At 38.9% G+C, this 25,457-nt stretch overlaps 1 protein-coding gene across 12 annotated transcripts in view; it reads right to left on the bottom strand.

The window, feature by feature from the left end:
* LOC105477435 (gamma-aminobutyric acid type A receptor subunit rho3) overlaps nt 1-25,457 on the bottom strand; it is a 104,351-nt gene that overhangs the window by 29,418 nt on the left and 49,476 nt on the right. For 11 of the 12 annotated variants that reach the window (XR_011620404.1, XR_011620405.1, XM_071092542.1 and 8 more), the window contains 4 exons: nt 16,587-16,705; nt 10,070-10,137; nt 4,265-4,488; nt 536-618 (listed from right to left, as the gene is read on the bottom strand). Coding sequence is in view for 10 of the 12 variants with exons in the window: in XM_071092542.1 (XP_070948643.1) it covers nt 536-618; nt 4,265-4,488; nt 10,070-10,137; nt 16,587-16,705 (494 nt within the window). In the remaining 2 variants the exon portion in view is untranslated. The remainder of the gene's footprint in view (nt 1-535; nt 619-4,264; nt 4,489-10,069; nt 10,138-16,586; nt 16,706-25,457) is intronic. The other variant, XM_071092541.1, reaches the window with a different exon arrangement.

Below are 25,457 nucleotides of genomic sequence, written 5' to 3'. Positions count from 1 at the left end.
ACATTTTCAAAAATTGCAGTCAGCTTTTAAGATCTTCCATCAAAAATAGCTGATCGGTAAAAGTGATTGACAGCTCAGATGCCCTGGGATGGGGCTTTGATTAGGGGGTCTATGTCTACAGTTAGATTTTTCTAGGGAATCCAAGTCTACTTAATTGAGGATTGTGATTCATCTGGGAACGTGAATTCCAGGGCTTTCTAAATGTGGAAAGTTTGTGTCAGTCTATATAACAGCATTAGCAAGAATCGACCTTTTTAGGGAGCTGTTCCTTTACTGTGGAAACTGTAGGATATGCAATTATCAAAATGCTTTTCCCCTGAACCTTCTCCTTTAACAGACGAACTACCATCAACCTTCATTAAAAAAAAAAAAAAAAAAAACAGAAACAAACAAACAAAAAACCCACAATTGTTTTGGTTTTGGATAAATATATCAATATTTTAAAATGCTTGTTAAGAGCATGCTTATTTACATGTGAGTATGTGACGGTGTGTTCAAATGATGTGTACTCACTCCACCAGGAAGTGAGACTTACAGCTTTCCAGTTCAAGAGAACAATTTTGAGTGTCAAGAGGAAACCTGCTGAAATCCATAAAGCACATGGCCGAAACCGTTATCCTATAAAAAGAATGAGAAAAAGAAAACTACAGATCATTTAACCACCTGGCCAAACGAGCACGCAACACTGAAGCTTTCTTACTATTTGCCGGTTCTGTGTGTCTTTCTAGAATAATGCAAAACAGGCAGTATTATCTTCTGTCCAAATAACATTCAAGGAAGCAAACTCAGGAGGGTGGATGATTTTCTTAAGACGCAGAGTCAATGAGTGAATTCAGCTCTCATACCTGCTTCTGAGTTCACCATTTCCTGATCAGCCCCCTCCGTATTTTCTGGCTCTGATGTCTCTAGAAAAACACTCTTCAAAGTGAGAAGACTTTTAAACAGATTTAAATATTTTTTGCTTTTTGGAAGATGCACACATAAATAGTCTGTAGTAACGAAGGGTTGGAATGGTGGCAATAAAAATCTATAGTTAAAGGTTTCCTTCACAAAGCAAGTTTACCTGAGGATATTCTCTTTCCAGTAGTGAGTGAAAAGCCTGGAGCATTCTTAGTTATAGATCCATGTGCACAATGCATAATTCAGGTAGTATTAAGCCAAAAGGCTTGCATACTGATGAGAATTGTTTTTTCAAATGTTATATCCTCCTAGATTTTCCTGGCTTCAGGCAGAGGCTGCTTTACTATGACCTTGCCTCAGAGTAGAAACTTCGGTACCCACAATAGCAGATCAGAGGTTCATAAAAGGCCCCTGAGCAGGTTTGCAAAAAACAAAGGCAACAGATGCTCCTACCTGTGGTGCCCTTGAGTTAATCAGAGGAGTAGGGACATTTTATCTTCTGTGGGTTAATTCTACTGTCAATAGTCATACAACAAAACATCAAGCCAAGGATTACTTTGTGCCACAAAACATATTCGTTTTGGTGTATTCCTAGTACTTTAAACCTAGAAGGGACCCTCTGAGGTGTTTCAGTCCACTTCCTTCATAGTACACGTGAGTGACTTCATGACCAAGGAGGCTAGGTGGCTAGGCAGTGTCAGAACCAAGCCGGAACCAGGGGATCTGGCTCTGGGCTTGGATTGGCTCTACTGTTGGCTGGAAGAGCTGTGCTGACAACAATTTTGAGTTCCTCCTGTGTTAGAGAATCTCCAAGACCACTCTCAGGGTCAGCGATTCACTAGTATGACTCGCAGAACCCAGCAAAGCTGCTGTCATCTTGGTTACCTATATTATAATGAAAGGACACAGATGAAAATTGACAGTAGAAAAGGGGCACAGGGCAGAGTCCAGGAGAGATCAGGAACATATTTCCAGTTGTCCTCTCCTAATGGAGTTATGTGGTTGGTGCTTAATTCTCTCAGCAATGATATGTGACAACACCCTGGGGACATTCCCAACTAAGGAAGCTCACCCAAGACTTGGTATCTACACTTTCAACTGAGAGTAGCCACATAGTCATGACTGACCACTCACATGACTGACCTTAGTCTCCAGCCCCTCCAGAGGTCAAGCTGATATCCAGGGGCTCAAAGCCTCCACTGTAAATCACATTGTTAGCAGAAACTATCTGGCTTGGCCCCCAGCCCCCAAGTAAACAAAGATACTCTTATCAGTTAGGATATTCCAAGGGGTTAGAGGTTACCCTGCAAGAGCCTGGCAAGGGCCAAATATTTCCTGGAATGTGCAGGGTAAGAAAAATTCACTGAGTTAATTATTTACTGGACTTCCCCCCACCAAAATTAATTTAAAACAATTGATTCTTTGTCCAGATAGTGCCCTTCTGCTCCTGATTCCTACTGGGGCTTGACTCCAGTAGGTATGAGTCCGACGCTACTCCTGATTTAAAAGTCCATGGCTCACACCTATAACCCCAATGGTTTGGGAGGCCGAGGCAGGCAGATCATTTGAGGTCAGGAGTTCAAGGCCAGCCTGGCAAACATGGTAAAACCCTGTCTCTACTAAAAATACAAAAATTAGCTGGGCATGGTGGCGGGCACCTGCAATCCCAGCTACTCAGGAGGCTGAGGCAGGAGAATCACTTGAACCCAGAAGGCAGAAGCTGCAGTAAGCTGAGATTGTGCCACTGCACCCCAGCCTGGGTGACACAGTGAGGTTCTGCTCCTGCCCCCACCCCCATCAAAGAAAACCCATTGAAAGTGATATTTTCCTTTAATTGCATTTTTAAAAACATTGACAGCGCTTATAAAATGCCTGGCAACAGCTCTGTGCTGAAGTGGGTAAGGAATTTTTTTTTTTTTTTTTTTTTTTTTTGAGACGGAGTCTCGCTCTGTCGCCCAGGCTGGAGTGCAGTGGCCGGATCTCAGCTCACTGCAAGCTCCGCCTCCCGGGTTCATGCCATTCTCGTGCCTCAGCCTCCCGAGCAGCTGGGACTACAGATGCCCGCCACCTCGCCCGGCTACTTTTTTTTTTTGTATTTTTTAGTAGAGACGGGGTTTCACCGTGTTAGCCAGGATGGTCTCGATCTCCTGACCTTGTGATCCGCCCGCCTCGGCCTCCCAAAATGCTGGGATTACAGGCTTGAGCCACCGTGCCCAGCCAGTAAGGTATTTTTAATGAGCAAAAATAATCTGAGTTTCCTACTGCTGCTATAATAAATTACTACACATTTGGTGGTTTAATACAACAGAAATTTATTCTCTCACAGATTTGGAGGCCGGAACTCTGAAATCAGTATCATGGGGCTGAAATCAAAGTGTCATAAAGGACCTTCTCTTTTAGCAGCTCTAGGGGGAAAATCCATGTGTCCTATAGCTTCTGGTGGCTGCCAACATTTCTTGGCTTATGATCACATTGCCTCCTCTTCTTTTGTATGCATGAAATTTTCCTCTACCTTTCTATTATAAGGATACTTATTATTGCATTTTAGTCCCAACCAGATAATCCAGATAATTTCTTCCCTATTTCAAGATCCTTAACTTAATCACATCTGTAAGGATTCTTCTTCTTCTTCTTTTTTTTTTTTTTTTTTTTTCGGGGGGGGGTCATACATGATAAGCTTCACAGGTTCCAAGAATTAGGACTTGGATATCTTTTGGGGTATCATTCTTTTACCCTACTTTAGAATTTTTCTAAGGTTTGTAGGACATTTAAAAAAGCTGAGTTGCTTGGGTTTACCAAACATTTTTAGAATTATCCATGATAAGCCACTCAATATGCACAGGACTCATTTGACTAAAGGAAAATATGGAACATTAAAAAGGGAGAGCTGTTATAGCAAAGTGTTGGAATGCACATTTTAAATTAAAAGAAAAGAAAAAGAAAGCAAATTGGTGTTAGCTTGAATGATAGCTATAGCTTCCCATGAAAAAACGAAGGAGACAATTAAGAAAAGTTATTTAGCTAATCCAAGGTTCCAAAACTGCAGGGGTGGGGTGGAGTTGGTGAGGAGGAAAACAGGCTTGTTTACCTATAATATTCTGTGCCAGATTTTAGGAGTTCCATAATTCAGCTCCACTCTATTTGTCTAACCAACATATACCCAGCCTGGGTATAGTTAGAAAATCATTTTTAAAAATCAGGATGTTAGAACCAGGGGAAAATCACATCTTATGCTTGTGCCCCAATCTCCAGCAGCATTAGACAGACAGCAACATTGTGAGTTTCATCTGAAATGAGCGCCATCAGCTTTGGTGCAGACGGCTGCAGTACAAGGAAGCCAAAGGCCATAGGCAGCTCTCCTTACCTGAGACTTAGGAGGACGTTTCCATCAGGGTGTACGCGCAGCATGATATTCTCCATAGTCGTATCATGGATGAAGGATCTTTTAGAGTGGACAAAAAAGATATCAGGCACCCAGATCTTTCTGATCAATCTATGATCAAATGTCATGCTTTTGTTTGCTGTGCTAGGAAAGGAGAGCCTCTCGTCTTTCCAGTAATGCCTGAGATAAAAAGTCATTGTAAAGTCCTAGACAGAGAGAAAAAGATACCAATCAAAACCAGTAGGAATATGGTTCAGGATGGCCACTCAACACTGTTAGTCCCAGGACTCATTCCCATGGTGTTAATGACTTTTAAGTGAATGGCTAATATTGTAGTTTCAGGTTGAAGCTAAGAAGGTTGTGCTTTGAGCTTCTCCTTCACATGAAGTCTAGTGAATGTTGAGAATTTCTGGGAGTTACAATAGAATATTCAAGTTGGGGAAGGGGAACCAGGTTATAAATGGGAAGCATTTCTGTGTAAGCATTCTGGTAAATAACCTAAAGAGATTTCAGAAGAAAGGAACCTGAAACTTTACTATTTTACTGTCCATTATTTTATTGTGATTTCCTTTTTCATTCTAAATAAATCACTTTTAAAATTGATTTTGTATTGATACTCATGTTATTTTTGTTAAAGAAGTTTTCCCAAATCGAATAAACTATAATCCCACAAAAACACGGATACAATGTTTATTAGAGCTATTCGTGTAAAGCAAGTTGTCAGAAGTCCTGGGACAGAGACAGAATTGTCCTCAGCTTGAGAGACAGAAAGCATATTGTGAAATGGTAGTTCTCAAAGTTTAGCGTGCAGAGATTAACTTTTGAAGTTTGTTGAAATGGCACATTTCCCAGAAGCTAGTTCCCAGAGATTCTGATTCAGTATGGCTCAGGGATTTGGATTGTTAATGTTTATTCTTACATTGTAAGAATGTATTGATGAGAGGAAAAAACTGTACTAGCATTATATTAGAAAAAACAGTTAGTTTATTTCATTAATAATTTGAGTTTTGTTTGGCTCTCAGATGTTCCAAATATTTCGTTGTTTGAATAGAAACTCCCCCAGCTTCATCCAAATTATTGGCTGTTGGACAACCACAATTTCTTACTTCTTACTATTTTGCAATTGCTTAATTCTTACTATTTCACAATTGGTTACTTCTGACTATTTCACAATTGCTTACTTCTTACTATCGTTTTTTTTCCAACGATAATCAAATTTTTCTTGAACTAGTGCATATCATAGAACTTTGGCATTTATTATACAAACAAAGGATACATTTCAGTAAACTCTGAATGAGTCACCAATTAATTATGAGCTAGTTTGTCCTAGGTTCAGAATAGAGCTATATTGATTTATGGCTCTGGATTAATCAAGGAACATTAGCCATGTGTAATTTTGAATTAGGGTGAGGGCAAATAAACCGAATGGTTCTTTCATTAACATAATACAAGGAATTGTGTGGGTTACTGCACAGAGTGCCTTAATAAGCATATATTTAGAATTAGATGCTCTGTCTGATCTGAAGGTCACTAGGCAAACATTGAGTTTATGCAGTCGAATAGCAGATGCTGGTGCATGTCGGTGATACAGCAAGTCACCACACGCTGGCGCTATCATCAGGAGCAGGCCAAACAGCATTCTGGGAGGCGGGTGAGACAAAACTTAAATGGATAGAAAGTGAAGTTAGGGTGGACAAGAGAGTAGAAAGAAGATAAATGAGAAGCAAAACCAAATAGACAAAGCAACAAAGACAAAAAAACAACACTAGTGGGAGAGGGCGAATCACTGACAATTAGAAAGCATTTTCAAACGCGGCATGTGAACTCAGTCCAGTTTGATCTGATACGAACTAGCACAGCTAACCTTATTCAGGAGGTAAAGATGATGTCCAGGTCTGGGTGCTGCTGGTTAGAAACAATAAGGATTTTAGATGCAAACTGCGTCATTCAGAAATGACTTGGATAGGCTGGGCGCGGTGGCTCAAGCCTGTAATCCCAGCACTTTGGGAGGCCGAGACGGGCAGATTACGAGGTCAGGAGATCCAGACCATCCTGGCTAACACGGTAAAACCCCGTCTCTACTAAAAAAATACAAAAAACTAGCCGGGCGTGGTGGCGGCGCCTGTAGTCCCAGCTACTCAGGAGGCTGAGGCAGGAGAATGGCGTGAACCCGGGAGGCGGAGCTTGCAGTGAGCCGAGATCGCGCCACTGTACTCCAGCCTGGGCGACAGAGCGAGACTCCGTCTCAAAAAAAAAAAAAAAAAAAAAAAAAAGAAATGACTTGGATAATATGCCAGGAGAGGGGAAATAAAGGGTTGATCTCAGAGCACAACAGGCTCGAAGAAATATCAGTAAAAGAGCTGCCTTTGGGTAGGAAAGCGATAAAATCTTCTAAACCAATCTCTTTTGAGTAGCGAGTCCTCTTGGTGCTGTTCCCTTTTGGAGGGGAATGGCAAATGAATCTTTAAGACTTACATTGAACTGAAATAAATATTGAATTAGATAATGATAAAGACGAGGCAGACCATTAGCTGAAGAGTTTACAGACTGAAACAAGGTGAAACAAGGTGTAATGGGTCATAGAAGATTTTGTTCAGACTTTTCTAGAATTTTTATGTGTCCTGAACTTTTCCTTTAGTGAGTTGGAGGAATCACTATACATAAAAAAATATGGATTAAGGATATAGAGGAAAAGATTATTTGATTTTAGTGATTGATATTTTCTAGGTCCCTCCCTTAACAGCTGTTTGTTCACTTTCTGTCTCTTTTTATCTTTAATTGCGGTATTTGCATTATTACAAAAATAATACATAGAATCTAAATTTTAAAATGTAACACTCTGAAAATCACTATATATGCTAGAGTTTATGTATCAATAATACTTACTCTAAAGTATGTATAAAAGCAACTTTTGAAAGTTTTATAAGAACGCACATGTAAAATATTCCAGAAAATGGAATGAAATTCAAGGATTCATGTACATAAAAATGGCCATCAAATGAGTAGATTGGATAAACAACAAACTAAATCTTTTCAGATGCAAAATGGCGTTTGAAAAGAAAATAACTTTTCCCAATTCATGGAAGAGGTACTTTTTGGTTTGGTTTTATTAAAAAACAAACAGAAAACCAGACTGCCATGTTTAAAGTAGAAAACAAAGGACAATAAGCATCTGGATAAAAGCTGTGATCTCAAATGACTCCAAGGACCAGGTGGGCAAGTTTAATGAAAGAAGCAGGCTGACTCTAGAGCAAAGCAAGGCACGGGCTCCAGGACAAACTGGAGGGCACAGGCCCCATCTGAAGGCATTCAAACTTTTTTTTTTTTTTTTTTTTTTTTTGAGACAGAGTCTCACTCTGTCACCCAGGATTAAGTGCAATGGTGCGAACTTGGTTCACTACAACCTCCACCTCCCAGGTTCAAGTTACTTCCCTGTCTCAACCTACTGAGTAGCTAGGACTACAGGTATGTGCCACCACACCCAGCTAAGCTTTTTGTATTTTCAGTAGAAACAGGGTTTCATCATGTTGGCCATGCTGGTCTCGAACTCCTGACCTCAAATGATCTGACCACCTCGGCCTCCCAAAGTGCTGGGATTATAGGCATGAGCCACTGCTCCTGGCCCAAACATTAAATTGTTTAGTACTTTGGGTAGAATGGAGAAAAAAACTAAAATTCAAACCAAATATAAAATTGAAACCAAACCAAAACATATTCATAAGCTGCATCTTACTAGTAGGTACCAGTTAGGGCCTTTGTCATTAACACCTGAAGGTGGTGTAGTATTGATAGAAAATGAAAAAGATCCATCTAAAGATGATGATGGAAAAGACAGCAACTGAGGAGAAAGAAATGAGATAGAAAAAGCGTTTAAATATAAAGATACATAGCCATTAGGTGAGATCACGTGATAGAGTCTGGATGTTTGTTCCCTCCAAATATTGTGTTGAAATGTGATCTCCAGTGTTGGAGGTGGGGCTTGATGGGAGGTGTATTAGTGCATTTTCACACTGCTATAAAGAACTACCTGAGACTGGGTAATTTATAAAGAAAAGAGGTTTAATTGACTCACAGTTCTTCATGGCTGGGGAGGCCTCAGGAAACTTACAATCATGGCGGAAGGCAACGGTGAAGAAAACATCTTCTTCACAAGGCAGCAGAAGAGAGAGAGAGAGCATGTGCAGGGGAAACTGCCACTTTCAAACCATCAGGTCTCATGAGAACTCTCTCACTATCACAAGAACAGCATGGGGCAAACTGCCCCCATGATCCAGTCACCTCCCATGAGGTCTGTCCCTCAACATGTCAAGATGAGATTTGGGTGGGGACAGAGAGCCAAACCATATCAGGAGGTATTTAGGTCTTGGGTGCAGATCTTTCAGGAATAGCTTGGAGCCATCTTGTTAGTAATGAATGAGTTCTCAATTATTTCCCATGACAGTCTTCTCCCTTCCTCACCCCTGCTACCCGGAGCTGGTTGTTGAAAGACCCTAGTACCTCCCTCGACCCCCCATTCCTCCTTCTCATGCCATGTGATGCCTGCTGCCATTCGTGGAAGCTTCCTGAGGCCCTCACCAGGAGCAGATGGCGGTGTCATGCTTCTTGTACGACCTGCAGAATCATAAGCCAAGAAACCTCTTTTCTTTATAAACTGCCCAGCCTCAGGTATTCCTTTATTGTAACACAAACAGACTAAGACCGCAAGGAAACAGCTATTGAAAATTTGAAGCTATAAAGGCACTCTTTCTTTGGGATAGAAAAACAAACTAAAGAGGGCTCAACCAAACTCTGAAACTACATGAACAAATTAACAGAACAAGAGTGGGTAAAAAGGAAATATATCTGAAAACAAATATGTAGGTGTTTGTATGTATAAGCTAGCAATGGTATTAACTATTCTTTCTTAGAGCAAAACAACTTAAAAAACCTAAAATCACTTAATTAAAAAATGTCTCTGGTAATTATGTAAACAAGGAAGGTGGTCCTAAATTGGGAATAGAGAATATAAAATGGAAAATTACGGTTGATAATATTAAAACATAAAAATAGCTAAAGTGCTTAAGGGACGGGAAGAAGAAACAAAAAAGCAAGGCATGCAAAATGTCGTAAAAGACAGAAAAAGGCTAACAGGAAGGTTGAAGATAAGGGGTCAGTTTCAAGTTTTATGGATATTTCATAGAGTGAATAATACTCTAGGAAAATACAGATGCTTCACTGCAAAATTAAATAATGGCAGTCTCTTTTAGATCTCTAGAAAAATATAAGGGAATAGACAAAATTTTAATTAATTTTTTAGTCCCATGAATTTAAAAAAAGTATTTATCCCTCTGCTACTGGTTGTCTACAGGTAAGCAAAATTAATATCATTTGACATATTTGAAAGCAGTCCATCAATGCTGGTTCAACCGTTTATTATTTTATGGGCTAAGACTCATGATTTAGATTTCATATTGCACATATAGTACGGTCATCCTTCTGTTTATACAATTGTTCCAGTTCTTGCTACATAGGTAAACATATCATGATGTTCTACAGTGTTCCACCACTAGAAAACCATTGGATGGAAAATAGAAAAGTAGAAAGGGAATGAGAATTGTAATCCAGGGTAAAATGAAGTAGATAGAAGAGAGCCGAGCAATCATGACCCTATTATTAAGCAAAGTAGGAGACATAAATAACATACATAGTTAAAATGACTTATTAAAACACTAGTGATTTTAACACTGTCGAGTTTCTGTCTTTTCAGACAATATCCCATGAAGAACAATATCCCATGAAGAAACTTACCATGTTAGTCTCTGAAATGCTGTCAATGCTTTCAACATGGACATCTATACCTACTGGCACTGGGGACCCTTCAGAAAGAAGAATGGGTAAAATCCTGAGAAATGCATTATAATCATTTTAAAACCATTCAAAACAGACAGATTAATGCTCTTGATAAAAGAAACAAAGATTTAGAGGAGTCAAGCCTGAAAAGCTTCCTTAATGAGGCTGAGGCTACGTAATGCCTGGATGTGCTACGTGGAACAGGTATGCCTATAATTCAACAGCCCTTTACATGCATAATACTATAGAAACCCAAGGTATGTCTTGCCAGTCCCTGTATCTTTTCTGTGACTCTTCCAGGAATTAACTGACATCACTTTCACTTTATTAACAAATTCCCTCTTTTGGATCCTCAAGTCCGTGCCCTCGGTATCATTTTTTTATTTTGAAAGTTTTCAGTTGGCCAGGCACAGGGATGGCATGCAAATATATTCCTGCTTCAGGCTTCTGGAATACCTCAGTTGCATCTTAACTTCCATCTTCTTCCTGATATATTGGATCAATTACTATATATCCTACAACACTAATTATGACGATTTTTTTTTTTTTGAGACAGTTTCACTCTGTCGCCCAGGCTGGAGGGCAGTGGCACAATCTTAGCTCACTGCAACCTCTGCCTCCTGGTTCAAGCGATTCTCGTGCCTCAGCCTCCCAAGTAGCCAGGATTAGAAGCATATGCCATGACACCAAGCTAATTTCGTATTTTTGGAAGAGATGGGGGTTTCACCACGTTGCCTAGGCTGGTCTCAAACGCCTGACCTCAGGTGATCTGCCTGCCTTGGCCTCCCAAAGTGCTGGGATTACAGGCGTAACCCGCTGCACCTGGCCAAATTATGACAATTCTTACATGGTGTTTAATGGTAATTTTGATTAAGCATTAACTTGGGAACATCTCACTATTATTCCTTCATAGGGTTCTGCTCTGGTGCTTTTTTCTGTGTATGTGCCTTTTTTCTTGAATTAGGAGAATTATTAAAATAACAGTTCATGAAAATATCTTCGCCATGGCTCCAAATAAAATGCCATGGTATTTTAGATTGACTAAATCCTCCCAATAATTCCAAAACTCCAAGGGAAGAAAAAATTTGGAAAGGTCTTAGAGGAGTGGCAGAATGCCCCAAATGAAGTTCTAGCATTAAAGTCACTCAGGCTAGAGTTTGAAACCAGCTCCACAATTGTTATGTGAATGAGAGTAAATAATGTCTCTAAGCTTAGTTTACCTGATTTATAAAATTTGTCTAGTAATACTCACCGTGGAGACTCATTTGAGGATTAGACATAATACAGTTACTGAACTTAGTTGGTAGTCAACAAATGGCATATAATAAATGTTATGACTACTGCAATTAAGCAAAAATGTAAACCTGCCCCTTAGGAATGCAAGCCGCTACTCCCAATCCTACGCACATTTAGATAATGAATCCAATGTTCACTAAAAAAAGAAAAAAAGAAAAAGATACAGTGCTTCCAGAACTTTTTTTTTTTTTTTTTTAAGCCAGAGAGCAACTTGCAGTCAGTACCTCATGATTTATAAATAGATCCTAGTTGCTGACAACTGTCTCTACAAGCCTGGGGACAGTCATAAAACTGTCCTCCAAAGACCTATTCATGCCACTGCTGCCCAAGCACTGAAGCCTAAGGGTTGTTTGCAGGCTGATCTGAGATGGGGGTTAAAACATAGCTTGTCTGTTAGGAATGGGTTTCTGGAAATAACTTCAATTTCTTCCTTCAGTCCTCCAGATTTATACTGGTTCTGGTGGGGATGAGCTCTTCCATTTGCAAGGAAAATGTATGCTCTTGGGTGCTGTCTGGCCTCATTTCTTTCTTTCTTTTTTTTTTTTTTTTAGATGGAGTCTCACTCAGGCTGGAATGCAGTGGCGCAGTCTCGACTCATGGCAACCTCTGCCTCCTGGGTTCAAGCGATTCTCTGGCCTCAGCCTCCCGAGGACCTGGGATTACAGGCATGTGCCACCACCCCTGGCTAATTTTTTTGTATTTTTAGTGGAGACGGGATTTCACCATGTTAGTCAGGCTGGTGTCGAACTCCTGACCTCAAATGATCCGCCCACTTCAGCCTTCCAAAGTGCTGGGATTATAGGTGTGAGCCACTGAGCCGGGACATCACTTCTGCCTCGTTTGAGCTCCATGTCGCACTGCACCTTATTCATGGGTTTGAGGAACTGTATTATGCTCTAGCATTCTTGAGGACAGAGCAGAGAGTGAGCAGCATGTAAAGCCAAGATGCAGAATCACAGTTTGGGAGCCAGATAAAAGCTCCAAAGATCATTCTTTTTACAAAGAAGGAGCTGAGTCACAGATAGAAGGTGGCAATAAGCATATGGATTAAAATCCGTGGAATTTGTAGCCATATAAACCTGAGGTAGTGCCAAACTTTTGTAAATACCTCAACTCCTCCTGTAATCTGTAAAACAGAACCAAATATGTGGTACCTACTTTATAGGGTTGCTGTGATTATGTGATAGAAAGCTTGTCAAGTTCTTAGCCTAACTCCGTTCAGATGTATTAAAACCAACTTCTTCGTTATCTATTGGCTCAGTAATAAATGTAACAGTGTAAATAATAATTTTTAGGTACTTTTATTAATTCAGTACCTAAAGCATTTAAAATATAGTGAAAATTAAATAAATATTAACCATTATGATGATGGTTCACTAACTAGGTAGTAGTACACACATTTATAATCCTTTTTGTATATGGAAAGATATAGCATCTATTTGGTTTTTATGCAGGCTGGAATAATGAGGGCTAAATAAAAGTTATACATCTGACTTATATAATGCATTTAAAGTTCATTATATAATATATCATCTAATCTTTTAATTATAGCTGCTTTGTTAGCTAGAGAGAACTGATTTTAGCTCCACTTGACACGAAGGAGTGCATACTCAGAGAGGTTACAACACTTGCCTGAAACCCAAAGTTAGTTAATGATTGGAAAGTAGCCAGATCCTTCTGACTCACAGTATAGTCCTCTCCTTTGACAAGCAAAGACTGTGCAAGCAGCTTTTATAACTTTACCTTTTGTCTTGACTCTGTAGCCACTATCTACATACTGAAATGATTTCACTTTGAAGAAACAAAGAAATTATTATCTATAAAACTAAAACAAAAAGCCCTTAGTTATGGGAGATGTAAAAGGTAGGGAAAACATAAATAAAGAAAATGAGCTGCAATTTATAACCCAAGTTAAACAAAAAGCTCCCCTAAATTTATATCCTCCTGTTTCCACATAATGAGTCAATTAATCTTCTAATGCTTTATAAAAGTAAAAAACACTGCAGTAGCAGCTGGTTTTAATGTTAAAGCTAATTAGGAAAACACATTAAGGCAAGAGAAGTGCTGAAGTTACATTTAGCTCAAGAGGGAAGCACTATGTGCGTGTGTTTGTGTTGCAGACAAGCATAAAGAAAGAAGATAAATTAAAGCTTGTCTTTGATATCCTGCAGTCTGATTTCCCCCAAGGAAGGCAGCCGTGAGAACAGAGAAATGGGTCACTGGTATAAGAGCTTCTTATACTGCTCTGACCAAGACAGGCAAGAGAAGGTTAAGGGGTGTATTTCACAGAGCTACCAGACTGACACTTCTGACTGAATTTATGGATTTTTCTGCTCAAACTGATTAAACACACAAGTCATTTGGACACCATTTTGCCCCAGTCTATGATTGTCAGAAAAATTTCTTAATCATGGGATGATTTGCACCTGCCACTAAGCGGCACATTTCAATTGCATTTTTAATGACCCCACAAAGTCGCCTCGGGAAGAAAGTATTTTTTAAAAAATGCGTTTTCATTTTTAAAAAATATTAAAATGTGTCTCTAACAGATCAAGCAGAGTCGAAATTTCACGTCAATTTCATGTTTTTCTGGGGGGTGAGGACGAGGTAGGGATGGAGAATGAAGGCATACATGTTTTAAAATAAAAGAGGAGAGTTGGCTCTTCCTCATCTACAGGAGTGCTTCTCAAACTGTAAGATTTAGGGGAATCACTGCAGATTTTTATTTAGAATCCTGGGTTGGGACCCGTGCATCTGCATTTCTAACTCCCAGGTGATTCTGCAGCTGGTCCACGGACCACTTTGAGTGTCCAAGCCTCTCTAGACCGCTTGGTTCAAGGTCTGCATTCAAGGATAGTCATTTTTCTCTCAATCTTTCTTCCTTTCCACGGCCTCAAATAATCTCCATAAAAACCCTTTCCTCTAGCATAGGAGCGAATTTAATTGAGGAATCTAACCTGACTGGAATTAGGGCAGGTTTTTGAATTTGTGTTGAAAAGAGTACATCAGGTAGAGAGCTTCCAACTGTGGCTCCGGAGTGGCCAGTTTCAAGCCATTCCTGTGTGACTGGCGCTCTCTGGTGGCCGAAAACCCACAGCCAAGCAAATTTATCGACTGAAGATTCTGCTTGTTATATGGTGGTAGGGGAAATATTTTAAAGAGCTTTTGTAAAATCACAGAGACCAAGGTACAGAATATCTGCGTAGTAGTTGTAGAGCCTATTATATAAACTTTGGGAAAATTTGATTGGGGAAAAACAGTCCATTGAGAACGGTCGTAAGGAAGATACATAAGAGAAGCAGTGAAGAAAAGTAAAAAAAGATAAAGAAATAGAGTCTCAGAAGAAAAAAAAGAGACATATTTCTAAACTTGCTTAATATCAAGCCTTATTAAATCTTAAATTATGATTCAACAAGTGTGAAAAATGCTCTGCAAAACAAAAAATTCAACTCACCATGATTTCATCTGATGCTGATCACCTAATACAGTGGCTCTCAAATTGTGGTTCTCAGACCAGCAGCATCACCTAGGAATTTGCTAGAAAGGCAAATCGTTGGCCCCACCCAGATCTAGTGCATCAGAGACTCCGCGGGTGGAACCCAGTAAGCTGTGCCTTCAGAACCCCCAGGTGATTCTGATACTTACTAAAGTTTGAGTCACAAATGTGATGAAATCAAGGTCAGACCTTTAGAATTGGCCAGCACTGTGGCTCACACCTGTAATCCCAGCACTGTGGGAGACCGAGACAGGTGGATCGCCTGAAGTCAGGAGTTCGAGACCAACCTGACCAACATGGTGAAACCCTGTCTCTCCTAAAACACGCAAAAATTAGGTTGGCCTGGTGGCACATGTCTGTAATCCCAGCTACTCGAGGCTGGAGAATTGCTTGAACCCAGGAGGTGGAGGTTGCAATGAACCAAGATTGCGCCACTGCACTCCAGCACTCCAGCCTGGGTGACAGAGTGAGACTCTCTCTCAAAACAAACAAACAAACAAAAAAAGAACTGGAATCAAAAGGATTTCAGGAAATTGAAAAAACAACCAACCACACCCTAAAAAAACCCAATCCTCAATGTAAGAATATTTAACATACGTTTTTGTTTTGCCTGTTAACAAGTTAGTTCTCTGCAGTACCTACATGCCTATTGCACTTCCCCTGGTCATAACCACATCATGAGAAGAGTATCTCCCGCCCTGAACACTTGCGGTGTTCATTATTCATCAGAAGGATGTATCTGTTCTACTGCCAGAGGATCTTGCTTCTAACCCTCATCCATAGTTCCCTCATCTCCACATCTCTAGGATTCTCAAAAGTTGTCAGTTCAGGAATTGTGGAAGTGGAAAGCTCCGTCAATGAAAGAAGAATCAGGATGGATTTAGCTGTAAGTCAGAGAGTTTAACCTGATGATTTCCCCATACCCTGTGTATTGTTGGAAAACTTGGTACCCTCAGTGATGCAATTATGTGCACATTAAGCAGTCTAAGGAGAAGAAAGTCTTTGTTCCAATTATGTACCTGTAATATGAATTTTCATCTTCTTTACCTGCCATCGCAACTCAGCTCTACCACTTTCTGTTTTCATGGCCTTGGGCAAATCTCTTAACCTCTCTAAGACCCAGTTTTCACATTGCGATATTAAGTATCATGATAGTGCCTATTTCATAGGGTCACTGCGAGGATGGAATAAGATAGTACATTAAGGAGTATTCTAACACTGGATCAATCTTAATTGCTAGAAGTGATAAATCATTTTTAAAAGACAATTCAGCAGAGTATGTTCAGAGGGAGCCATGGCATTTGCCATACTAGTTCTTCCCCCAAAGAGAGGCATTCTAGCTCATAAGAATATTCAATAAGATTTTATAAATAATATGTATCCAATTTAAGGATTTCAGTTAGAAAATAAGTTGGTGTATAGGCAACATATATCCATTCTCTATTTATGGAACACATACTATTCACTATAGTGTGCATAGTAGGAAAATGAGTTTTTTGGTCAATTTAAAATGGATAACTCATCAATTGTTCTCACTAAAGAGACAGTGATTGTAAAAGCCTTCTTTTTCTGTTTTAAACTGATGGTCTTTACTTGCATTTTGGTCTTACTTGTTTTAAATTTTCACTTCCATTTTGACAGTATGATGGGTTTTGAGATGAGTTTTGAGAGGATAATACTCACCTCCAAATCCAGGTCTCATTGCAAAATCGTTGTCCTCTATATGGAGAAGTTGCTCATATTTCTGAGGCCGCACTTTGGTACTGTCATCTTTCTTCATTCTAGTTTCTTGTTTGCTGTTCCTCCAAAGGGGGGAAGAAAAAAACTTTTGAGATACATATGCTTCTGGATATTTTGATTTAGGTTAGCCATCTGTGCTCAACATAGCATGTTCTGAAATATATACATAAAAGCTCATTTTCTCAGTTCATATTAAGCCAAATAGCTGTCAACATTTTTCTTTATTATATAAGTGTGGAGCAAATAAGGTAAACCAAATTTCAGAGCACCTTCAGTGACAAACTCACTTTGGATTTAATGCACAAACTTGTATTGTTTCTCAGAATACGGTTTTTAGACCTGGAAAATCCCAATGACCTGAGTGGAGGTGATCAAAACTCAGATTCATGGACTCCTGTCCCAGATCAACTAAATCAGCCCCCTAGGAAGCAGGGCCTAGTAATCTGCACCCAAACAAGCTACCTAGGTGATCCTTGGGGTCACTGAGGCCGAACAACCTCTGCACCACGACAGAAAATAAAAAAGACAGCAAGATTGTAAACAGATGAAGGCAGTGTTTTACAAAGACTAAATGAGCAGAAAATACAAGGTGCAGGTTGAGAGCGCACCGGGCAGAATTCCCACCGGGGGTTCCACAACCTGAGGGATGGCAATATTTACACCTGAAGCCAGGTCAAATTGTGAAGTAGGTGATGTCTGTTTTTACCTACAGTTCTCTAGGGCAAAGGAAAGCAGGCAGTGGCCTCTTGGCCCTAGGTGTCCTGATTGGGAATAAGGCCCTGTCTCTCCCTGTGTCGGTGAGTTTAAGCAGGTTGCTGGACCACCCTGGTTTGTTTTCTGCACTGTGACACCTACTTCTCAGCAATCCTGTGGGTGTGGAGGGGGAATGTCTGTTGTAGCAAAGCTCCTTTGTGAGCGACTTGCAGCAGCCTTCAGAGGGAGACCTCGCTCAGCACCTCTTTCCAGAAAAAGGTGGCGGTCATCATCATCACCACCACCATCATCATCATCATCATCACCATCATCATCACCACCACCATCATCATCATCACCACCATCATCATCATCATCACCATCATCATCATCATCACCACCATCATCATCATCACCATCATCATCACCATCATCACCACCATCATCATCATCACCATCATCATCACCACCACCATCATCATCATCACCACCATCATCATCATCATCACCATCATCATCATCATCACCATCATCAGCACCACCATCATCACCACCATCATCATCATCACCATCATCATCACCATCATCACCACCATCATCATCATCACCATCATCATCACCATCATCACCACCATCATCATCATCACCATCATCATCACCACCATCATCACCATCATCATCATCACTATCATCACCACCACCATCATCATCATCATCATCACCACCATCATCACCATCAACACCATCATCATCACCATCATCATCATCACCATCATCATCACCATCATCATCACCATCATCACCATCATCATCATCATCACCATCATCATCACCATCATCATCATCATCATCATCCTCCTCATCACCACCATCATCATCCTCCTCATCATCACCACCATCATCATGGACAGCAGGAGCAATAACACAAGACCCTGAGGGCTCTACTAAGTGAATCCTAGTCATTCTGAGTAGCTGATATGCTTTTGTATTAAAACATGTCTTCTCCAGGAAACCGATGTGAATTTTAATATAAGACATGTAGGTGAACTTTCTTACACAATAAAGTGACTTTGATGGGGAGAATTTCAGAAACTGGAGCAGCTGCTAGAAGGAATACATCTTATGGGCACCTGAGATCACCCAGTGTGGTCTTTCAATAGGGAATTTTCTGGTTGAAACCATCAGAGGGTTATAGATGTATATTTTATCATGGATAGAAATGCGGAAGTTGGGAAAAGAAATCTGTTTTTGGTAGAAGGCAGTGAGTTTTATTTTAAACATGTTAAGCCATTATATCCCATGAATAATTGAACATATACAACTATTTTTTTCCAAGGAGTTAGAATTAACTAGAAAAGTTCTTCCAAGGAGCTGGAATGAACAATTTATTAAAAAATAATAGCAGCTAGCTTGTATTAAATGCCTACTATGTTCAAGGCACCAAGCCAAGTAAATATTATCTTCATTGGCATACATCCAAATTATGCTTTATTTGGGACCTATGCCCAGAGTTTCTGATTCAATAGGTTTGGGGTATGAGAATTTGCATGTATAACAATGTCTCAAGAGATCCACTGGCCTAGAAAATAGTAGACATTTGATAAAAGCTAGCTACTTGTTATTATTTTAAGAAAGATGGAAATGTAACTATGAGTGAAAACTCATGAAAATCTGTAAACCCCTTTAGTAATAATCTTTTAATACAGCTAAATGGCATGTCACTAATGTGTCTGCTCAGAAGCATACTTCTCCATGAGATTGAAAAGGATAAATCTTAATTAAGAATCCCAAGAATGCCAAAGGCAGAGCCCACTGTGAAATGCTCTCTTGGCAGCATGCGAAAGCACATGCACCTGTTCTAACTTGAGGGCTCTTCAGGTACACAATGAGATGTTCCATATTTATCTACTTTTACCTTTTTTTGTATTTTTTGTATCTTCTATTTCCCAAAAAGGATCTGCTGCTTAAATACCCTTCTAATGAATTTTGAAAATCTATATATTCCCCTCACACATATTTAAATAGACATTTATATTTCTTCATCATAAATTTTGAAATTACTCAAATATTGATGATTTCAAATAAAACACATTGTTCCTTTAAGTGTATCCAATGAATCTAACTATACACATTATGCATTTAAATATACCTGAATAAGCTTTTTAAAAATCAGAAATTTTATTGCATTCTTTTTTTAAAAAAATTTCTATCTCCATTTTATTTATTTCATATAATTTTATCACTCCATCATGTATCTTTTTTAAGAAAAATGTGTAAGCAAAGAAATTGACTTTTTTATTTTCTATGACAATTACAAATGGAATAAAACATAATTTGTATAAATACTGATACTTATTAAAATTAAGAATAAAATTTTATTAAAAGTGCATTTATTAATGAAGTGATGATTCGCTTTCCCCAATTATTCTATGTATCAGCAAATGGGTATTACTCATTGCTGAAATAAAGCTGAGTTTTTGCATTAATTCTATTCTTATTTTTTAATCTTTATAGATGAAAATATTGAGAAAGTTTGTTCATATATGTGGAAGTACATGGAATTTGAAGAAATTTTGTTTCAGTATTCTTTTAACAATGCAACTTAATTATTTAAACTCCTTACTTGTTTTTCAAAACTCACACTGTAGAGTTTATCTTCAACAATTATTTTAATGATTTATAATCTGACAAATTAATTAGTGCCTCCTACAATTTTGTTAAAAGCAAAAAATAGAGAATTGCTATTAAGAAAAGGATGTCTTGTGTAGCGTCATCCACTATCTCAACTACAGTATTTGTAATGATCTCTTTGTATCCAGGAACTTTTTACACACTGAGACAATACTTGCAGGATTCAGGAAGAGGGAGAGGAATGCCTGTATATTGCCAGGTAGGACACAGCAATCATTAAATGGAGGTAATAAAGGAGACTGCAGGTGGCGAACAGATCAGTTTTAAGAAAGAGGTCAGAAGGAAGTTAAAGATCCAAAAACTGTTTTAAAACTACTCATGTCTACATGCCCCTCAGATACCTTGCATCTACCCATAGAGGCATAATACATTGTACCCCAGGAGGACAGGCACCCTGGTTTGAAGGCCTCTGATGCCTACACAGGAAGGTTAATAAAATGAAAGATGAAATAAAACCAAGGAGACAGAAGGAAATTTGCTTAATAAAGGAACACTATATAATGCAGCATCAGATTTAGCTCAGAGTGTTCTAGTCTTAGTCTATACACATATCACTTTAAACCCCTTTGTGTCTTCTCTCCTTTCCCTCATTCTAGAAAAAATGATTTCAGTTTAGCAGCTACTGAGAAGAAGCTTTTGGATTTGTTCTGTCTGAGGAGAGGATCTTCTAGGAGTCTGAGTCCTGATGGGATCAAGCGAAGATATCCCAATTCCTGGGAGAGTCTCTCACCGGTATTCCTCATCTTTGTCCTTTCCCATAAAGTATTATGAAGATTGAGAAACAGTAGATGTGAGTCTTGGTAATAGGTGTGTTTTTTCTCCTTCAATTAGGGCTTTTTCCTTCCTGGGTCACACAAAGAAAACGTATTTCTATACTCCCTCTTCTCAGTGTCAGAAACTCTACTGTAATTGTGTGACGAAGAAAGTGGAGGTCTGGGAGGAGGGAAAGGCTGGATTTTGAGTGGTCTCAGGGGGACTAAGAGGGTCTTTGAAGAGGACATAGTACCCAAAGGATTAAAAACTAGAACTGGTTGAGGAAAAGTAAAGACACCTAACTTATTCTGTGGCATTAGAGTTTTATAAGTGGAATGATAAAAACTCATCTGACTTGAGTCACAAACACTCGGTTGGTTGCCTTATAAGAGTGGTTTCCCTAGAGCCTGGAGGCCTGTATATTTGATGGATTAACTAGAATAAAGAACTAGGTATGATATGAAAAGACTACTTACCCAAGGGATGACATAATTAATAAGCATATTTAAAAGTATTTAATTGAGGGGGTCAAGAGTATGATACCAATTGAAGCCATAACTGTCATTTTATACCTATTAAATTAGCAAAAGACAAAAAATAATGTTAGTGCCCCATGCTGTGAAGGGATGAGGCCAGGTGCAATGGCTCACACCTGTAATCCCAGCACTTTGGGAGGCAAAGGCGGGCGGATCACTTGAGGTCAGGAGTTCGAGACTAGTCTGGCCAACATGGCAAAACCCCATTTCTACTAAAAATATAAAAATTAGCCAGGCGTGGTGGCAGGAGCCTGTAATTTCAACTACTCAGGAGGCTGAGGCAGGAGAATCACTTGAACCTGGGAGGCAGAGGTTGCAGTGAGCCAAGATTGTGCCACTGCATTCCAGCTTCAGCCTGGGCGAAAGAGTGAGACTCTGTCTTGGGGAAAAAAAAAAAAGGATATGATGAAATGCAAATATTTCTATTTTGCAGGTGGGAGTATACATATTGGTAAACTCCTCTAGAAATTCATCTCAAGAACTATAAAGATATTTCATGTGCATTACTCAATTATTCAATTCCAGAAAAATCATAATTTTCTTGGTAAAGGAAAAAATGACATGTGTGAAAACATTTATTGCTGTTACTTATCTTAGTGGAAACTTGAAAATGAATGTTCAGAAACAAAGGAGATAATTCTTGTCCTTTAATTCAAATTAATAATATGGAGTGATTAAAAATAGCATTATGGTGTCTGTGAAGCAATGTGAGAAATGCTTAAGTGAAGAAAATACAAAACGGTTTCTATGCTATGATTTTAAACATGAAAATATCATGTAGTTTCATGAATAACGATTAGACGTGAACTTGGAAAAACAAAAGCCTTGAGGTTCTAGGTATTTTTTTCCACATAAAAATCCATTATTGTTATTGTTATTTGTATCATAAATTATCTAGACCAAACTGGACTTGCCATTTAGAATCCTTTCCAAATAAGAATCTGGTCAAAGCTCTCCACCTTATCATTCCATTCTTCTTGTAGTTCTAGAAGCATGGCCTCTTGATAACATGGATGTTTTTCTGAGTCAAGCTTTATTGTGAACCAGCGCACACTGAAGCTCAGTTAACTGTTCCAAATAATGTAAGCAACATTTTAAAAACCTTTTGTAGGCTTTTTGTTTTTCTTTAGAAAAATACAAAATGAACCAACAATGTTCTATTAGGCTACATACATGGATGCAAATTCAAGGAATAAGGTAAAGTAGTGGGAAAATCAGTTGGTCCAATTTTTCATCATGAAGAAAACCTTTATAATTCTTGATTCAATGTTTATTTCCAGACCCTGGATGTTTTTGAAATGTCTTAGAGAAAATGTGGTACATAAGATGTAGTGAATCTTAAGGCTTTGATTGAACTCCTAACTTCTGAACTCTGGAAATATATACCTGACTTTATCAATAGCCTGTCTCTTGTAAAAGAAAAAATCTAGGCAGATGAACATTTTTGTGGAAAAGCCAGCGAGAGAGAATGCTTCACTTGAAACACTACAGTTCCCACATCTCACTTGGACCTCTGTCAGACCAAAAGCTCAGTGAGGAGGCCTCAGTTGCCTCATCTGTGAAATGAGGAAATTAGACTAGATTAGCAGCTAGTCTGCAGACATTTTTTAAAAACAGTCCACATGGTATATTAACTTGGAAAAATTCAGAGAAAAGCCTGGATTTCTTGCTTCTTTTGAAAAAAATCAGAAAATCTGGCCACATAAGGCTCAAGTTATAACAAGAGAAGGCTGTGGGCACGGTGGCTCATGCCTATAATCCCAGAACTTTTGGAGGCCAAAGCTTGAGGATCATTTGAGGCCAGGAGTTTGAGTCCAGCCTGGGCAAATAGAGAGACCCAATCTCTACCAAAAACAAACAAACAAACAAACAAAAAAACAAACAAAAAAAAACATTAGCCAGGTGTAGTGGCACACGCCTGTTGTCCCAGCTACTTGGGAGGTTGAGGTGGGAGGACCACTTGAGCACAGGTGTTTGAGGTTATAGTGAACTATGATTGCACCACTACACGCCAGCCAGGGCAACAGAACAAGACCTTGTTTCAGGAAAAAAAAAAAAAAAAAAGTTAAAAATTAAAAAACAAACAAAAACAAGAGAAGGCTGAACCTGACCAGCCATTTTCCCTCAGAGGAGCATATACCTTGTAGTTGCAGTCTCTGCCACTGTCTTCTGTCTAGCTTGTGGTAGCATTGGATTTGCCATGCTTGAGAATCTACTGGCTTTTACATTAGGTTCAGGGTAATGTTTAACAAGTGACTCTTTAGGAAAAAAAGCCCCAGTTTATAGTGTTTTATTTCCATGGTGTAAATATTTCCACCATGGCTGATTTCAGGCTACCAACAACATGCATGGCAGAGATGTGCCTAGCACATAGGAGAGGAGAGGAGAGGAGAGGAGAGGAGAGGAGAGGACAGGAGAGGAGAGGAGAGGAGAGGAGAGGATAGGAGAGGATAGGATAAATGGTACAGTATGGTATATTGTTGTATTTCTACCATAGTTACAATAGACCTAAATAAAATAACTTCAAGAGCAACAGATGATAATAAAATGTGGAGAAATCATTAGGAAGTGGTGAGTTTTAAGTATTTGCTACCTTTATCTTAGAAATTATTTAATTTAATTGCAGGCTTATATAATTTAATTTTAAATAATGTGTGCTTTTAACAGCCAGCTGATAAATTTCCTGAAAATGATTGGCTGTTGCAAGCCAGTTTGAGCAGACTCCAGCACTCTGCTGATTATTTTCAAGGCCAGAGTCAATACGTTGCTCTCATAGTATTTTTAGCCTCCAACCCAGCACTCGCACGTAAATGTCACTCAATATAATTGTTGAAAGAATGAATAAATATTCAATGAGTCTATTTGCTTAATCTTCTTTGCATTATCCAGGAGCAAAATTTCTTCTCTAGGTAAAAGGGGAACATTTTCCACCTGCCAAACTTACTTTATTCACACCTCTCCCTACTTTGGTTTTAGGAAACAAAAGGTATCTTTGAATAAATACTTTTTAAAGTCTTTAGATTTCGAAAGAAGGGAATCTCTGGATTAAAAATTAAGGTTATACTCTGAATGAAAACAACTAAAAACAAAACATTTAAGAGCCTTGTTGCATAAAAACTGGCCCCAAACAATGCATATATAAATCCCCCTTATAATTTTCAAAGATCATGTCTTCCTTTCATGTTCACTCTACTAGTTCTCTTGCATTATAGAAGAGTGGATTATTAATTCATTCATTCATTACTTAATTATTGGCTGATAATCAGGTTGGATGTTGGGCAAAGAACCTCACAGTATCTATTCACTAAGGTAGGAAGACTCCTGGCCCCTTATTCTGAAAAATGACTGTATACAGTAATTACTGTATTTTGGTCTAATGCCCTAAAATCTGCATGACAGAGTGCATGAGTGACAGCTCACAAATTGGCTGGCTGTATTACCCTGCTCACTCAGGGGAAATGCCTGGGTTTCATTCTAAGTGGCTACTTCTGGACCAGGTGATGGTTTATGCAATCCCCAGTGCCCTAGAGGGTTTTTCTTTGAAGAACAAAAGAAGCAGACATAAATTTTAATGAATCCCATTCTGGCTTGTGACTCAAAGGAGCACTTCATTTAGGATATAGAGAAGTGACAACAAATATGATTGGCCCCACATGGCCGAAATCCTGGCGTTTCCTATGTGGGAAGTCTGCTTTTGCGTAGGCTCTAAAATTCTTCTTTTCCTTTACATAGGATCTAAAAATGAGGCATTTAACATCAGAAAAATTTCTACCTCACCACAAAGAACCAATGTTCCTCCCTTGTTCTTTAAATGTCACCTAAAAAATACACATGGTAGATTTTTTTCTGTAGCAACTCTGCCACTGATAGTGGGCTGGTGTGATGAATTAGCTACTATAATCATCTCTCCTCCTCATCTAAACATCCACCAGACTGTACAAGTCTACTCTTTGGGTGAGAGATAATATTTTAAGCATTTAAGTCCATTAATTTTTAAAATTAGATAAAACATACTATAAAATGTAATAAGCTACCTGAAAAAAAAATAGAGTCTGGTGGTATACTCTTACATTTCCCAAATATTTCCTTAGCTAACTGCTATGAAGAAGACTGGGAAAGTGGTTAAATGGAACAAGACTTC

The sequence above is a fragment of the Macaca nemestrina genome, chromosome 2, assembly GCF_043159975.1.
Source record: "Macaca nemestrina isolate mMacNem1 chromosome 2, mMacNem.hap1, whole genome shotgun sequence".
Taxonomy (NCBI): Eukaryota; Metazoa; Chordata; class Mammalia; order Primates; family Cercopithecidae; genus Macaca; species Macaca nemestrina.
The sequence above is the reverse complement of the archived record's forward strand: the minus strand, read 5'-3'. Positions and strand labels throughout refer to the sequence as shown.